The 18,062-nt window shown below is 35.3% G+C and overlaps 2 protein-coding genes across 2 annotated transcripts; one reads left to right on the forward strand and one right to left on the reverse strand.

The window, feature by feature from the left end:
- The first annotated feature begins 3,946 nt into the window (after positions 1-3,946).
- On the forward strand, positions 3,947-4,906 carry LOC131179409 (uncharacterized). The gene has a single exon (XM_058146249.1). The coding sequence runs from the start codon at positions 3,947-3,949 to the stop codon at positions 4,904-4,906; it is 960 nt and encodes a 319-aa protein (XP_058002232.1).
- A 3,613-nt stretch (positions 4,907-8,519) lies between these two features.
- On the reverse strand, positions 8,520-13,964 carry LOC110667914 (F-box protein At3g07870). The gene is given in 4 exon segments (XM_021828912.2): positions 8,520-8,871; positions 8,873-8,989; positions 8,991-11,196; positions 12,796-13,964. Coding segments are annotated over 3 exon segments (1,209 nt in total). The 5' UTR covers positions 10,035-11,196; positions 12,796-13,964; the 3' UTR covers positions 8,520-8,823.
- Positions 13,965-18,062: the final 4,098 nt, after the last annotated feature.

An 18,062-nucleotide genomic window follows, 5' to 3' on the forward strand; every position in this document is an offset into this window, starting at 1 on the left:
AAAAAAAGTTTGTATCAGCATGCGTCTTCACCCCATAGATTGAGATATCAATCTTCACCCCATAGATTGAGGTCTCAAGTGGGGTATGCCCAGTGATAATTCGGACTGATCCTTTGAAATCCTACATTGAATATAAAGAGTACATATATATGTTATATAGAGCTAAAAACTCTATTAAAATTATTTTAATTTTAAATTTTAATAACAGTTCAATTTTATCACCGACTTATATGCATGTATTTCTTTACTTTTGATAAAGAAAAAAAAACTAATTAGCACTAATGACAAAGACAATCAATTGTGTTTATATCAATAATTATGTTAAAGTTAGATTAGGAAGGCTCCTTTATTTAAATTTTTTTTATATCAAAAAAAATTTTATATTACTTGATTTAGCAATAGATGAAGTGTCAATATGCCATGAAACGTAAAATAATCAAATTTAAACTCTTAATTATATCTTTGCCATTTTATTCTCAATAAGTTAAAAAACCAAATCAAATGTTAAGAGACCTAGATAAATCCTTGAATTTAAGATAGGGTACTTTTGATTTTATTATAGATACTCTGATTTTCTGTGCAAGCACTAGCTTATGTAAAAATATGATCAAGCCTCTATTTATTTTATAAAAAATATATTTTTTAAAATACTTTATATAGTTTTTAATATTTGAGATATTTAAAAAAATTAATAGATTGAATTTTTTTAATAAAAAAATTAAATTATTTTTAAAGAAAATATTTTTTTTAAAAGTCATTTTTTATTTTTTAAAAATTAATAATCTTATTAAAATATAAAAACAAATATTATTAATTTGACATTATAATCAAATAATAAAAAAATATTTTTATATAAAACATATATATTTTTTAAATAGCTAGGACTTTTGGTACACATTTTTTTCTCTATCTTACTCTCTTTAATATAAAGAACAGCTAAAATTATGTATTTTCGAAGATCGCTATTTTTTAATATTTCAAATATGTTTCATAAATTTCTCTTGTTTTTATTTCATTGCATGAAAGAGTGATTTGTGTCAAATCTTTCACCACTAGGTAAAATACTCTAACAATGGTAATGAGATTTTTCTAGAAATCCCAAATAGCCATATCAAAGGCTAAAATTAATAGGGTATTATGAAAATAATTTGAGATTATAAGTATTTAAAATTTTAAACACGAATATATATTTACTTAAAGTACTTATATGTAATTAAAAAATAGGTTATTATCATATTTATTATTAAAATGATAAATTTATGATAAAATTTTGAAAATTAAATAAGGATAATATAATAAAATGCTTAGTCAAATTAGTTTATAAGAATCAAAATAAAAAAAAATTGAATCTTCAATTTATTTTTTTTAATTTATAAGCTCAACTTATAAATTTAAATATTATTATAAATAAACAAGTCAACCTATTTAATACTTATAAGCTAATTTGATTAATTTAATAAAATAAACACCATTTAAGTTACATTTTTCTTAATGTAATCCAATGGACGAGATTATTCACATTAAGTTAAGGAAAAATTTTATCTTACCTCAGTGATTTTAAATAGGCAAGTCCAAAGAGCACTGCATAAAAAACAGTAACAATCGGGGTTTGAAAGAGATGGAGGTCGATCCTCTCGCAGGGAGTGTGCATGAACATGGGAATGATGATGAGGACAGGGCCACGAAGAAGGTTAAACAAAGAAAGGAGAATGAAGATTCTTCGACTCCGCAAGTGTCATTTAGTGACAAACTTGTTGCTGGTATGGAAACGGATTCATTGATGGAAGATGGGAATGTGGAGGACGATTTTGAGATTGGCGATGGGGATATCACCATTGATCTTTCACGAGACATTCCTGACATTAAAATCTCTTTTTCTTTACAAACTAAGCTGGCGCAGAAATGGAGTAAGGTTGTAGCGGTCAGGCTAATGGGCAAAAAGCTTGGCTATAAGGCACTCTGTAACAGAGTTTTTGCGATGTGGAATGCTCGTGATGCCAAGACTGTTGACTTGGGCAATGACTATTTTTTTATTAAATTTTCTTGTGAAGAAGAGTATCATAGAGCTTTGCTGGATGGTCCTTGGATCATAAATGGGAGCTACTTGGTAGTCAAACCTTGGACACAGGATTTTGATGCAATGAAAACTGCTATTGATTCAGCCATTGTTTGGGTTCGGATTCCAAGCTTGGCACTAGGGGTGTGCAAACGGTCGGTTCGGAACCGAACCGAACCGATAAAATAGAAAATAAAAAATTTTAAAAATCGAACCGAACCAATTGATAAGAGAAAACCGAACCGAATCAAACCGATAAATATCGATTCGGTTCGATTTTAAACCGATCAAATCAAAATTTATAAAATTTTATATTTTAACATTAAATCTAAATAATAAAAACATAAAAACGAAAAAAATTAGAAATCAAAACTCAAAAATCTTAAGGTTCGGTTCGATTTTCTTTGATTTCGATTCGGTTCGATTTTTTTGATTTCCTATATGTATTAATAATTTCGGTTCGGTTCGGTTTTTTTAATTTTTTATGAAAATAACCGAACCGAACCGATTAACCGAAATTATTAAAATTATAAACCGAATCGAACCGATTGAATTTTAAAACCGAACCAATTGAACCGAATTCAATCGGTTCGGTTCGGTTTTTTGGTTTAAACCGAAAACTGCTCTCCCCTACTTGGCACTTCATCTGTATGATAAAAAGGTACTAAGAGTTATTGGATCAGCGATTGGTAGAGTAGTAAAAATTGATTATAATACGGGGGATGCAGTTCGAGGCAAGTTTGCTCGCATTACAGTTTTGGTGGACCTTAGGAATTCTTTAATATCTCAAATTCGAATTAATGGGAAGATTCATAAGCTTGAGTATGAATGCTTGCCCTCGATTTGTTTCTCCTGTGGACGAGTTGGTCATCGAGATATTTTATGTCCATATAAGAATGTTATTCCTAAGGTGGAGGAGACGTCCGTTGAGCCGGTACCTGAGATGGGGAAGACGGTTGAGGCTGAGAAGTTTGGGCCATGGATGGTTGTCGAGCGCAAATCTCGCCGTGCTCCACGTAACAGAAGCGAAGTTTTTGGAACTGATGGAGGCCGTTTTAATGTTTTATCGAATATTCATGATGTGAAAATCAATGAAGATACCATGCATAATAACTCTCGAGGGGCCAACGACTTTGTTCAGAAGCAATCATTTGGCAAGACTTTAAAGGCACATGTCTTATCTAAAGGAATTTCCATAAGGAATGATGCTAGTAATGGGGGTAGTTCAAATCAGGAATTGTTTCAAGATTTTGGTACCCCTGATTTATGCAGAAATAAAAAAGTTGACTTATCTTCCAAACCTAAAAAGTCATGTGGTTCAAGAAGGGCTAAGGCGATTGATTTGCCACAAAGAATTATGAAACGTGGCGTTGATGATGTGGAAGGTATGCAATCTGGTTTGGACCCAAAAAATCATTCTGTTGTGAGGATTGCGTCTCCTGTGGGTCGAGATGTTGCTGGCCGTTCTTCTGGCCCACATGTTGATTCGGTGGGTAAGGAGAAATCAGCCCAAGTAGCAGAATTACATAGTAGACCGCCTGATAAAGTTGAAAAGGAAGGGACATCTACGCAGGTTGTTCCTTTTCTTGTAGCGGCATTTCATGAGAATGTCTTAAAAGAAGGATTTGTTCCTATTGACAATCCTGCTTATGCATCAACTGTTGATGACGAGGAAAATATTAATGGAGAAGAAGATGAGATAGTTGGTGAGAATAGGGAAAAGGAAGGAGATGAGGAAGAGGATGATAAGGATGATGAAGAGTTTGGGGATCCCTACTTGCGGGATTAAGATGGGGCTATTTTTCTTTCTTTTTTTGCATCATGTCTATTTTGGTGTGGAATTGTCAGGAAGCAGCTAGTCCCAAATTTACTCGCGTACTTCGAATGATTATGGCGTGTCATAAGCCTAGCCTGATTGCAGTTCTCGAATCGCATATTAGTGGAAGAAGAGCAGATGACGTGATTAAAAAATTGAGTGTTCTACATTCTCATCGGGTTAAGGTGAATGGTTTTTTAGGAGGCATCTGGTTACTTTGGAATAAGGAATGGTCAGTGACAATTTTAGAAAATGATAAACAATATATCCATGCGTCTGTTGTGGAAAATGGGTCCTTGCTAATGCATTTTACGGCTGTGTATGGTAGTCCCTCGTTGATGCATAGGAGACGTTTATGGCAGAAACTTCATAGGATTTGTGATCAATCTCAAGTTCCTTGGTTAGCTGCTGGTGATTATAATGCTTTGCTTACTGCTGATGAAAAAAGAGGGGGAGCTATGCATCGGTCTAGCATTGATAAAGACTTTGTGCAATGGTTTGAAGCTAATGATGTCATTGATCATGGATTTCGTGGTCCAAAATTTACATGGCAGCGGCGATGTTTATTTGGGCGCTTGGATAGGGCTCTGTGTAATGAGGATTTGTGTCTTCGATTTAAGGAAGCTAGCGTCTTTCATCTTCCTCGTCTTTATTCGGATCACAGACCTATTTTGGTCCAGCTTAATATGCTAGGAGCATCTCACACTTCAGATAGACCTTTTAAGTTTCAAGCAGCTTGGATGACTCACGAATTATTTGGTCAGTTCATGCTTGATAAGTGGAGTAGGAGCTCTGATCTGATGTCTTCCCTTGGTGGCTTAACAGTGGATCTAAAGGATTGGAACTTTCATGTTTTTGGGAATGTTTATAAGCAGAAAAGACAGTTGATAGCTCGCATTGATGGCATTCAACATTATCTGGAGAATCGACAGTCTCACTTTTTGCAGAAGTTAGAGATGCAGCTAAGAAGAGAGCTGGATACTATTCGCTATCGGGAAGAATTAATCTGGTTTCAAAAGTCTCAGGCGGATTGATTACAATGGGGAGATAAGAATACATCGTATTTTCACGCCAAAACTATTTCAAGGAGGAAAAGGAATCGTATTGAGTTTTTGAAGGATGATCAAGGGAATTGGATAGAGGATCAAAGTGTTTTGAAGGGGATGGTCTGTGATTTTTATAAAAATTTATATAAGGAGGAAAATCCTCTTGCGCCAGTTTATCATTTACAAGGAAAATTCCCAAGATGTCCAGATGATGCTCTCACACAACTGTGTCGATTAGCAACTGATAATGAAATTCGTGCAGCTCTATTTGAGATGAAACCGTGGAAGGCTCCAGGATTGGATGGGTTTCATGCAGGCTTTTTCTAGAATCAATGGCCTTTGATTGGGGAGCAGGTTTGTGAGGAAGTCCGCTGAGTTCTAAGAGGAGGTCAGTTGGGTGCTGCTCTAAATAGTATTCTTATCACTTTGATTCCTAAAGTTCCTGAGCCAAAAGTGATTAGTGAATTTCGGCCCATTAGTCTTTGTTCTGTTATTTATAAGATTATCACAAAGGTATTGGCTAATAGATTGAAGAAGTTTCTGCCTATGATTGTGGGGCCTAACCAGACTAGTTTTGTGCCTGGTTGTAAAATTACAGATAATATTATCATCGCTCAGGAGGTTATACACTCAATGTGATTAAAAAAGGGGAGAATTGGTTACATGGCGCTGAAGGTTGATCTTGAAAAAGCTTATGACAGAATCAGATGGGAGTTTCTTAGAGATACCTTGTTAGATGTGGGCCTTCCTAGTTCTTTTGTTAAAACAGTCATGAGATGTATTTCTAGTGCGGAGATGAGGGTTGTGTGGAATGGGGGTTTAATAGATAGTTTTTCTGCTTCCAGAGGGTTGAGACAAGGGGATCCCCTATCTCCTTACCTTTTTGTTCTATGCATGGAAAGATTAGCTCATGGCATTTTGGAGGCTACTGGGGACCACTCCTGGCGCCCAATTTTTCTTAATAAAGGGGGTCCTTCTTTGTCTCATTTGTTTTTCTTGATGATCTTATTACATTTCTTTGAGGCCTCGGTAGATCAAGTGCATGTTATTCGTCAGGTTCTGGAGAGTTTTTGTCTTAGCTCTGGTCAAAAAGTAAATTATTCAAAAACTCATATTTTTTTTCTAAGAATGTGAGTAACAGTCTTCGACGCAACTTGTGTAACATGCTTGGTGTAAGAGAAATAGATGATTTAGGGAGGTATCTTGGAGTCCCTCTTCTTCACTCTCGAGTTACTAAGGCCACTTATCAATACATTGTGGACAAGTTCAGAAAGAAGTTAAACAGCTGGGATGTTAAAAAATTATCTCTTGCGGGTCGGGTGACTTTAGCTCATTCGGTGCTTGCAGCAATTCCTATTTACAGCATGCAGACTGCTTGCATTCCATAAGCTGTGTGTCATGAAGTAGATAAATTATGCTACCAATTTATCTGGGGTGCTTCTGTCGACAAAAATAAGATAGCTTTGGTGAGTTGGGAGCGTGTTCAACTTCCCAAAGAAATGGGAGGCCTGGGTTTCTGCAATCTCTCAATGCTTAATAATGCTTTCTTATTGAAGTTAGCATGGGAAATTTCCACAAATCCTCATGCTTTATGGGTCCAAGTCATCAGGTCAAAGTATAAGGTGGGTGATGATCATCTTCCTCAATGTTTGCGAGCTTATAACTGTTCAAATTTGTGGAGGAATATAGTTTGGATATGGTCTTCATTTCATAATGGGGTGTGTTGGTCTTTAGGCAATGGCAGATTGGCTAGATTTTGGTTGGATGCCTAGCTGCCTGATGGATTAATTCTTCAACGAATTGCCATTCAACCAATCCTTGAGGATTTGTTGAATGAGACTGTTGCTAGCTATGTTACAACTGCAGGTCAGTGGGATTGGGGAAAGTTTGGTCAGTTCCTGCCAGCCTCTAGTATTCTCTATTTTACAGCCATTCCTCCTCCTTTGTCTTCTCAGGTGGAAGACTCACTTTTTTGGGCATCTTCAAGTTTAGGCCAGTTTACAATTAAATCCGCTTATCAACACCTTTTGGGGAATATTGAGTTCTCTAATGACAGTAACTGGCATTGGGTTTGGAAGTGGAAGGGTCCGGAGAGAATCAAGTATATCTTATGGCTAGCAATTAATGATCGCTTATTAACAAATCATGAGAGACTTCGAAGGCATTTATGTGTGGTGGATTCTTGTGATATTTGTTTGTCGATGGTGGAATTGGGGCTTCATGTTTTGAGAGATTGTGTTGTGGCTTCTTATATTTGGAAGCACTTTGTTCCGAGGAATGACTGGGCTGAGTTCTACTCTTCAAATACTGATCTCCGGAACTGGGTTATTCAAAATTTGAGTAAATATGATCGTGAAGTGCAGAATATGCACTGGCCTTTTCTTTTTGGCTTCATATGTTGGTCTATATGGGGTAGGCAAAATTGTTCTTTGTTTGGGGAGAATGATTTGAGCCTTGACTCTATGATTCATGTCATGACTTGCAAAGCACAAGATTGGTATTCTGCGGTATCTCGTTTACCCAGAAAAATTGATTCATGTATGAAGACAATAACGATCATGAGTTGGACTTGTCCCCCTGATAACATGTTTAAATTAAATACTGATGGTTCTCTTCCAAATTCGGGTGGTATAGCTTGTGGCGGAGGGCTTATTCGAGACTCGAATGGCCAATGGATTAAGGGGTTCAAGGTTGTGTTTGGGAAGACTTCAGTTTTGGGGGCTGAATTATGGTTTATCCTTAAAGGTATGAAGCCTGCCAAAAGTCTTGGGCTAAAGGATTTAATTATTGAGAGCGATAATCTTATTGCTGTGCAAATTTTTGCGGTAGTTCTTCAGCCTCCAGGTGCTGTTTTATCAGTTGTTTCTGCAATTCAATTCCTTTTAACTCCTGATTGGAAGGTTACTTTCTCTCATGTGTTGCGTGAGGCAAATTACGCTGCAGATTGGTTAGCAAAGCATCTTCATACTCATGATTTTGGTGTTGAAGTGTTGGATACTCCTCCTGCAGATTTGGTTCCATGGCTTATCCATGATCTTGTGGGTGTTGCTTACTTTAGATCTGTTTAATTGTTTGTTTTAATCTCTTTTGTAACAAAAAAAAAAAAAAAGGCAAATCCACATAGAATGGCAAACAAGTAAATAAATTACAAGTAAATAAAAATAGTTACTCAATTTTGAAAATAAAGAAATTGCTAAGTAGTTACTTGACGGTTATAATTTTCAAGGGCCCACCTATATATATATATGTTTAATCCTTATTAGATTGTCATTTTATAAAAAATATCTTACATGAAATCACCGTTGTATAGTAAGACATTATTGCCGAAATTTAAGGGAATTAGTGGAGTATACATACTCAGTGAGGCAGAGTAACTTGGTAGTATTTGGGCAGTATTTTGTTAACCTTTACCGGTGTCAGGAGCTGCTTGCAATGGCAATTGCAAAAACGCCAAAATCATCTAATTTGTATTCGGCCTAATTTTACCTCGGTCTCTCAAATCCAAGAGTCATAATGATCTAGTCTCTCGTATTTAATTTGTATCACAAAACTTTTCAATATCAATTATCAATAACTCCAATCAAAGACTGAAATGGCGATGTCTACTTAAATTATAAATAATAAAATAAACTTACCTCTTTTACACTTTGGCCCACATTCTTTCTTCTCCTTTCGACTCCCTCTTTCTCTCCCTCTTTCCTCAATCTCTCTCCTCACATGCTCTCCCTCCAAACTCCCTTTTCTTTCTAATGAACACACCACAACAACATTTAAAAAAAAAAAAAAAAACACCAAAACGCTAATTGCAATCCATAGAGGATTCCAGAAAGAGAGAAAATAAACCTTTTTCTAATGAAGGAAAAAGGAGAAGAATTAACTATGAATGACCTTTATTCTGCCTTGTTTTATCTCAGACTTAAGTCACTTGCCTCATTTGCATCTCTAGGCTGGTCAAAGCTCAAGCAAGACTAGGCTCTCTATAAACGTGTCTACAAAAGAATAACCAGAAGCTGAATGAATTCTGAGTTCTTCAATCTGTAAGCTTTCTGGGTCAACTGAAATTATCTCCCCCATGAAATAGTTCAAAAAGCACATCACCATTCCTCCTGAAGCCCAGTGCCCTTGGAACACCACCCTCATATCTGCCAAAAGTTAGTATCTTTGTCCATGACTCTGTGACACCATACTTTTTCATCACCCATATATCACTGTCAGAAAAGTTAACATAATTCCTCATAACACCACCAATTGTTGAATCCATATACTTGAAAACAGTACAAAACATTGGATTTTCATTAGCCAAAGATTCAGGCAACATTAGCTCATGAAAATTTTCATTAGCCAAAGATTCAGGCAACATTAGCTCATGAAAATTTTCATGACCCAGATCAAGTCCCAAAACCAAATTGTTAGATTCACCGGTTCTACTTCTCTTTGTTGCAATCCAGTGCACTGTTCCATTCACAAAAGCTTGTGAACCTCGCTCAACAATATCATACTGGGGTGCTATATCGGTAATATTCCTCCAAGAATTCCTGTTGAGTGAGAAAATCTCAACCTCAATTGCTAATTCCTCATCCTCTTCATTCTCTTTTTCATATTCAAGAAGGCGCACAACTCTCAGAACTTTATAGTCTTTACTGCAAGAATCAAACCCACAACCCACCAAAGCCTCAAATGCACCATGACTCTCAAATGTGACGTTAGGCTTAGGAAGTGCTAAAGATTTTCGAATCAGGGGATTCCACAAGACGAAGGTGTAGTTGTAGGTATAGAGATTGTGCATGAGGCAAACTAACCCATTGGAAGAGCCAACGACAGAGAAAGATCGATTGTCATGCTTGAAAGGGACTCCCAGCCGCTTGTACTCGCTGAATTCTTGATTGTCAAAGTGCAGAGAATACTGAACTTTGAGTGTTTGCTTCGAGCAGAGCTTAAGCAGGAACAGGGAATCATTCTTCGACGGAATGGTTTGGTGAAGGTGGGAGGAAACAAAAAAAGGATTCTTTACGAGGGAAAGCCAATACTTGCAGACGCACATGCATCTTCCAATGGACTGGTTAGGGAGCCTGTGAAAGATATCTAATAGCACTTCCTGAGGCAAATAATCTGACATTTTTTTATTCAAGATTTTGGAAATGGGTATGAGGAAAATGATGCAAAGACTTGAGAAAGGAAAGAAACGTAGAGAGACTGGTGAAAGGCAAGCTTTGCTCTCTAATCTATGGTCAAATCACAAATGGATTTTAGATGGGTGCTTAACGCGCAAGAAACCTAAAATTCTGCTCATGGATTTCAAGTCAACTTTCGATATTTTAATGCTAGTGACTAGTGCGTACACATTGTACATCCTTGTCAATGGCATGTAAAAGGAAGTTTCGTAGTGGAAAATAATAACACAATATAATAACACACTCAACCAACACACACTTAACAAATATTTATGGTTAGATTTTGAAAGAAATTCCAAGCAGTCCAATTAACTAAACCCATGATCACATTGATGCATGTTGTACTTGCCTATCTTGTCCAATGTTATGCTATTTATGTTAAAATAAGAATAAAAATAATAAAAATGAAACTTACAATATATTATTAAGACAATCCTCAAAGAAGTATTTGTAATTTTCTGAAAGGTATTATAAGAAAGGGATATTAGAACATGATACCGTTGATATGGATTTATCTTTTTTCTTTCTTTCTTCTTCTTGCCGTTTATCCATTGTCATACCCTTTTTTTTTTCTCCCTTTCCGAAAAAGAACAAATAATATTTGAAGATAACTTTACCAGAGGCAGCAGCATTCAAGAGAACCTCTTCCTGCACACATAATAAACAGTACAGAACAGAGCATGCAGCAAAATCAATAAAATCCATCCAGGATAAGCACAAGAATCTAATTGCAGTTTAAAATTGTGGGCGTAACTTTTTCAACATCATAATTTACATTTCCTTACTTCTCCAAGACCAGAGTCATACTAGCAGTGTCTCTCGCTTGCTTCTGATTTCCTGTAGTGAAGTGGGAAGAGCATAATATTTGTTTGGTCGAGCTACATAAACTCGAAGGACCTTACTAGCATCATAAAAAACTTCAACCTTTTGGAATATGCAATTGACATAACTTAAATAGCGCTTGTTTTAGATGGTGCCTACGTACTTATCATGCTAAAGTAATACAAAACTAAACATAATGCAAAAAGACCGAGTTGCCTCCACTGCAAAGTCAAAATGAGAGCTTCATACTCTCATAACCCATCAACTTATATGGATCCATGGAGTCTGCAAGAATCGGAAAAAGAGATTGATGTGTTTCTTATAAATAATTGAACAAATGAAGAAATGTGCAAAATAACATTTTAAAAGAACAGAGATACCTAAAAAAAGACACTATGGAGATATTGTACACCAGAGACTAACTGGCTAGGTGACCCCAGTGACCACACCAAGGGAGGTTGGACAAAGGCACAAAGCTATACTTACCTTACAGTAAATGTATTCATTAGCATATAGAAAACAAAATGAAAAAAAATTTAAAAAAAAAAGTGAGAGAGAAAAGTAGTGAAATAATAGCTGAATACATTTTGTTCTTCTGTCAATTTTACTTGGATTTTAATCACAAAGTTCATCAAGTGCACTGTTTACATCATTTGCATCTCTAATAACCCTCATCATTTTCTTTGTTAAGTTATTACATATGTGTCAACAAAAGAATATCCAAGACTTCTTGGGTTCTAAGATCCATGATCTGTAGGATGTCCATGTCAAGTGAGACTGAGAGCACCATTCAATTCTATTAACACTTCTCCAATCCTCAACACTGGTGATTTTTCTCCATTCAGCCTCAACAATTTCATCCATGGTCTTACTAATCTGACTCTGTCATTGACATGTTGACCAGAAATAAAACAGTCTTTCTTGATAACTGTGATTGATGACTCTCTAAACACATCAGCAGACAATTCTAGTGGATTATCATCTATTAAACATTCTGATGAGGCAACCTTGTGTAAGACCTCATATCTCACATCAAACACCAAAACAAAATGCATTAACTCAGCATCCTTCCTCTTTTGACATGAAATCCAATGCAAGGCATCATTATCACATAATTGGGCACAATATTTAATAATACTCTTCCAAGAATCAATTATAAAAAAATGGTGCCCAGCCTCAACCAGAGGGACTCTTTGGCTATATTTCTATGACATTTGTGTGTATCAAAAAGGGAAATGCTAAGTCCAGCACTAGAATTAAAGCTGGCCTGATAGAAATAGGAAGTGACATTGGGCTGTAGAAGTTCAAAGGGTTTTTGAATTTAGGGGTTTCAAAGTATGATTAATTTTTGCATCCATTTTTTTGATAAGCAGATAATTAGTTTTGTATCCATAACGTAAGCTTTTATTGAAGAGGAAGACCAGGCTGTTGCAAGAACCAATGAGGCAGCATAATGAAGTTGGGTGTTTCTAAAGAGAGAATGAATGACCTCATAATTCATACAACAATACATTTCGACAGAGATTTTGATGGCACCATGTAGAGGATTTCTACTGCCCATTCTTCAAGCTGATTAAATCAGAAGATTTTTCTTCAGGATGATAAAGGCTTAGCCATTTTCCACCTATTTTTATGGCCACTGCTTCACCAAAAAATGGAACATCTTTCTATTCAATGAATTGTTGCAGAAAAGATGTGAAACATGGTGCAACTGTATATGTCAAGCATTATTCAACTGAAATTTGCCTTATCCATTAACATACATGACATTGTCTCTTGTAAATTAAACGCCGGTACATAGTTTCTATTGTTATAGAGCAAAATTACATACACAGAGAGAACAAAACAGCAAATATCAAAAAAGAACGGCAGAAGGTACTTAACTTTTCTACTCCTTGATTGTTTTCTGCCCAGACAGTGCATCAATTGGATCTCCTATTTCGCTTTGCATCACTTGGTCAACCTGTATCAGTTCCACTGCATCCCCTGCATCATTTCCTTTATCAAGCAAGGCTAGGCTCTCCAAATGGCTGGAACCAAAACAATATTTAATTGTCTGGCGATTTACAAGATTCTTAAAATTCTTAGGTCGGTGGCTCCTTAGGTCAAGTGAAGCTATCTGCCCGCGAGAAAATCCCATTAACACTTGTGACTTGTCCATTGTTACTAAACGCCAACACTGTGGAACAGCCTTTCCAGCGTTTGCCCACTGTCACTATATTCACCCGATTCCACTACACCATACTCTTCCATCACCCATATGCGCGAATGATAAGGATCAAGCCGATTTTATTTTCTAATAGCTGCAATTGATGACTTCCCAAATACCTTAACACACAAGTCATAAGCACTAACATTAACCAGACATTCCGGCAGCATAATCTCATCAAAGACGTCATCTTTTACATCGAATACCATGATCAAACTGCTGATTCCACGAAACACAATCCCATGCAATGCACCATTTACAAAAATCCCGATTCCATGCTCTCCAAACTCGTAAATGGGAGCAATATGAGGAATGTTCTTCCAAGAATCCGCGTTAAGAAAGTAGAGCTCAACAACCGGAGGTCCTCGTTCAATGCTAAATGGACAAGGGTAATCAGCGATTCACAGGACTTTGCAATCATTGGAGCTGAAAGACAAAACCAAGGCAGACCCAGTTGCTGAAACTGGGTTGGGGAGTGTTATGGATTTCCTAATGGAAGGATTCCAGATGATGAGTTTGCCGTTAAATAACTTAGAGACGCAGACTATACCATTGCAAGAACCAAGAACGCGAAAACTCTCATTGGCGATCGATGAATGGTACACGCATGTACTCCTTAAACTCTTTGTTGCCAAGACGCAAAGAGAATTCCAGTGTTCCACCATGTCTAGGCAGAGTAGGAGTAGTGGATAAATCCCATGGCGGGTGGAAAAGAATTTGGGGCTTTTGACGAGAGAACACCATGATTTGCACGGGCTAGTGCATTTTATCATATACCTTATAGGCAATATGTAGGGGACATTCGCTATCACTTATATAAAAATTTTATTTTTATATGATTTACTATAATTTATTTTAACAATACATAATCATACATAAATCATACCTTCCATCTCACAAAAATAGGTTTAATTCTTTTTTATTTATTTCAAATTATAGATTTTTAAAAAATAATTTATTTATTAACTTCTTAATATGTCCCTTTTAATATTAAGAATGACACCGAATAAGATACCTGTGAAAATCATCATAACAAATATGAACTCAAATCTAATTAATATTCTTGTTGGACCTAAGTGTCTTAACTCATGTTTTGATGATAATAAATAATTAGTGTGTTACTAATATACTTTGAAAATATTTGTATTGAGTTTGTAGGCCCTAAACTCAAAATTACTAAATTGCTTCAAATCAAGATTAAGGAAGAGCAAGATAAGGAAGCAAATATTTATGAGACCCTACAATATAACTTTTATTTATTTTATATCTTGTAAATCTCATTTAATTAATTGTGTTGGCTCAAGTCTAGGTGGTACTAAGAATATCTTGTTCAACTTAGTTTTCACCTAATTCTTTATCAAGGGAAAATTAAATAAAATTTTCAAATATACAAAATTTATTTTGAAAAGTATTTTAGTTGCAAAATACATTGAATTAGCTTTCCAATGGTTCAAATGGATCAAAAATCCGAGTTTGGATAAAAAAGTTATGAGTTTTTTAAACTCTTAATTTCTTAGTGCATTACTTGTAACTTTTTCTTAATCAAGGGGGACTAAAATGAAATTTTCACATTTGAGAAATGTAAATTTGTTTTTGAAAGTTTTTTTCATTGAAAAATTATCAAATTAGCTTTCCAACGGTTCAAACGGATTGAAAATCCAAGTTCCAGTCAAAAAGTAATGCATTTCCGAAGCCTAAGTGCCCTTGTGATACTTTCTGTTCAGAGAGCACTTCGACAGCCGAAAGTGGAAAGTTTGGCTGCCAAAGTTCATTTTTTAAATCATAGTTTTTGAGTGTTAAAAGCCATTTTGTCCAAAGAGTAATTCAGTAGTCAAAAGTGGGAACTTCGACAACCGAAAGTGGAAACTTTGGTGGAATTCTTCGACAGCTCTTGTGGTGATTATAATGGGTTTATTCTTCACCCAAAGAAGAATTTTAATGGAATTAACTCTCAAGGAGGGCCTTAAGGAGAGGACTTAGGCTTGGAATAGCTGAACCTCTATAAATCTCTTGTGTTATCATTCTTTCTTTTATCTTCTTTGTGTTTAAATTTCTTTTAATCTTTAATTTTGCAATTAGAACCCAATTCACACCCCCCCCCCCCTCTTGGGTTGCTATAAGGGACAACAAGTGGTATCAGAGCTAGTCTCCATTCTACAAGATTTAATCATCTTGGAGTAAAGATCAATGGCAACCCTCAATGCACAAGAAGGCCAATAAGTGGTAAGACCTCCTTTCTTTGATAGTAATGACTTCTTGTATTGGAAAAATAGGATGTATTATTTTCTTAAATAAGAAGGGCTGACTTGTGAGATGTTGTAGAAAATGGGCCATTCACCCCAACTAAAATTATTGATGGTGTGCATGTGGCTAAGCCTAAGGGTGAATGGAGTGAGCAAGAGAAAAGAAGAGTGGCTTTAAATGATAAGGCTATTCATGTTCTATTTTGTGCATTAAGTAGAAGTGAATATAATAAAGTATGTATGAAGTCTACCGCAAAAGAAATTTGGGATGCCTTGGTGGTTACTCATGAGGGTACTAGTCAAGTAAAGGAGAATAAGATGAATTCCCTCATCTATCAATATGAATTGTTCAAGATGAAGTCGGATGAAACCATAAGTGAGATGTATGATAGATTTGTGGAGATTATAGGTGGAATTAAATCCCTTGAAAAGACATTCATAAATGAGGAGCTAGTAAAAAAGATTTTAAGAAATCTTCCTAAGGAGTGGCTACCCAAAGTAACTTCACTAAAGGATTCCAAGGACTTGAGCAAGGTATAACTTGATGACCTCTTACGAAATCTCATTGACTATGAGATGACCCTCAAAAAAGAGCAAGTGGAGGAACCTAACAAAGCCAAAAAGACCATTGCCTTCAAAGTATCTTCTGAAAACTCAAGTGATGAAGATGATGAGTTTGATGAGGAAGAATTAGCTCTAGTGACAAGGAAAATAAGGAAGATGCTATTCCAAAATAAGAAGTTCATCCCAAAGAGGATCTTCAAGAAGGACAAGGGTGAAAGTAGCAAGTGTTAGTAGTATGCCCTAGAGCATATCATTTAGTATGTATCTTGTACATATTTTTATTAATAAAAGGCATTTCCACTTTTCCGTTTACATAATATATTTATATGTAATAGAAAAGGTCCATTGATATTTTGTTAGAAATATTATTCTTAAGTTTTCTAGCACAAAGTATCATAAATAGGTTCACAATCGAGGATACTTCATAATAAGGACATGACTTATCCAGAAAGATTGTATTCATGTTTGTTCCCAAGTTATTTATATGAGATATAAATAAGATAGAATGGTGAGTCTCATGCCATATAACAAACATGATAGGCACTTATAAATGATAAGTAGGCCGAACCAGTGACACTTATGACAAGCACATGGAGTTTACTCTTGTCAATGTTTTGTCATAAATTATATCAGTGCATATAATCTTTAGACCTGAGATAGCACAGTTATCTTGTATATAGGTAGTTTGAGTTTAATACTGCTTTCATACTTGTACTATGTATGGGTATATGGGCATGTGTTGGCTCCTACTAGTTATATATGGAGGTAGTGTTGATCAAGATGGAATCTGTTCCTCTAAGTAAATAGAGATAAAATCCTATGTTCATTTAATTGTTCTTGATGTTTCAAGTTCCTGGCCAGGACAGATAGATTTATTCAGAAAAGAGTTTCTGATGAGAAAATCTTTTTAATCAAGAACTGGAATTAAAAGAGAACATAATATTCATAGCAAATGGAGTTTGACATAAACCATGACTCCAGCTTGAGTTGGGATTTTGTAACAGGGAGATTCTAGTGCATGGTAACATATGATTATAGGTTCATTTAAGGTAAACCTTATTACTAATTGGGTGGCCATGGCATGCTATGCTAGGTGTTAACCATGGTCTATGAGGTTCATAAAATAATTTAGAGAAATCATTTATGGTAAGAAAGAGTTCTGGTGATAGTAAGAGTTGATATTATGTCTCATTGCCAATTAGTGATGAACTTAGTAAGTCACACACATACACAAGTTATCACCTATTTAAATATGATTTAATTAATTAATTAAAGAGTTTAATTGATTAATTAAATAGGTTTGGTTTGCAATTAAATTGCAAAGTCCCTAGCATGACTTGAAACCAAATCTAGATTATTAGATATGTAGTATAAATTAAATTTACATTTAAAGTGTTTAAATATAAATTTAATTAATGAGAAATTAATTAATAGAAATTAATTAATTAATTTATATTTGATATAAATTAATTAGAAGAAGAAAAATAATTATTTTGGGTTAAGAACTCAAAATTAAGACACAGGGGCATTTTGGTCATTTTACAGTGTGACACGTGGCACCATGAGATAGTGACACATGGGATTACACATAAACTTGCCAAATGTTTTTTTAATCATGTAAGATGATTAAAATCAATATTAAATATAGGTTTGACACTTGGCACAATGTGATTGGGTCACTTAAACCTAGAGCTAATTAAAGGGTGACATGTGACAAGGGTTTAATGTGTTAACCTAGTTATTTAAGTGTGGTTATGAAAAGAAAAAATAACCAGCAACCACTCCTCTCCTTTGTCACGCCACCTTGAGGCTTTTCATCTATTCTTCTTTATCTCTCATCAATTCAAAGAAATTAGCCATCAATCTCTTGAATTAAGAACGCTAGAAATTATTTCTAGTGTCCTGTTTACATCTCTAATCTCTTAAAAGGCAGAACTTGAATTTCTAATTAATAGAAAAAGCTTTAGAAGCTGTTCAAGGGCTGCCATAGGTGTTCTTGGTGTGGACAAGCTAGAGGGACAATATCTGGTGTCACGAAGACGAATCTCAAAGCGCGAACACATTTGCGATTGCATCAAGAATTTAGTGTAATCGTTCTTGATTTAATCTAGGGTTCTAAAATTAATCTGATTAAT

The sequence above is a fragment of the Hevea brasiliensis genome, chromosome 4 (assembly GCF_030052815.1).
Source record: "Hevea brasiliensis isolate MT/VB/25A 57/8 chromosome 4, ASM3005281v1, whole genome shotgun sequence".
NCBI classification, from domain to species: domain Eukaryota; kingdom Viridiplantae; phylum Streptophyta; class Magnoliopsida; order Malpighiales; family Euphorbiaceae; genus Hevea; species Hevea brasiliensis.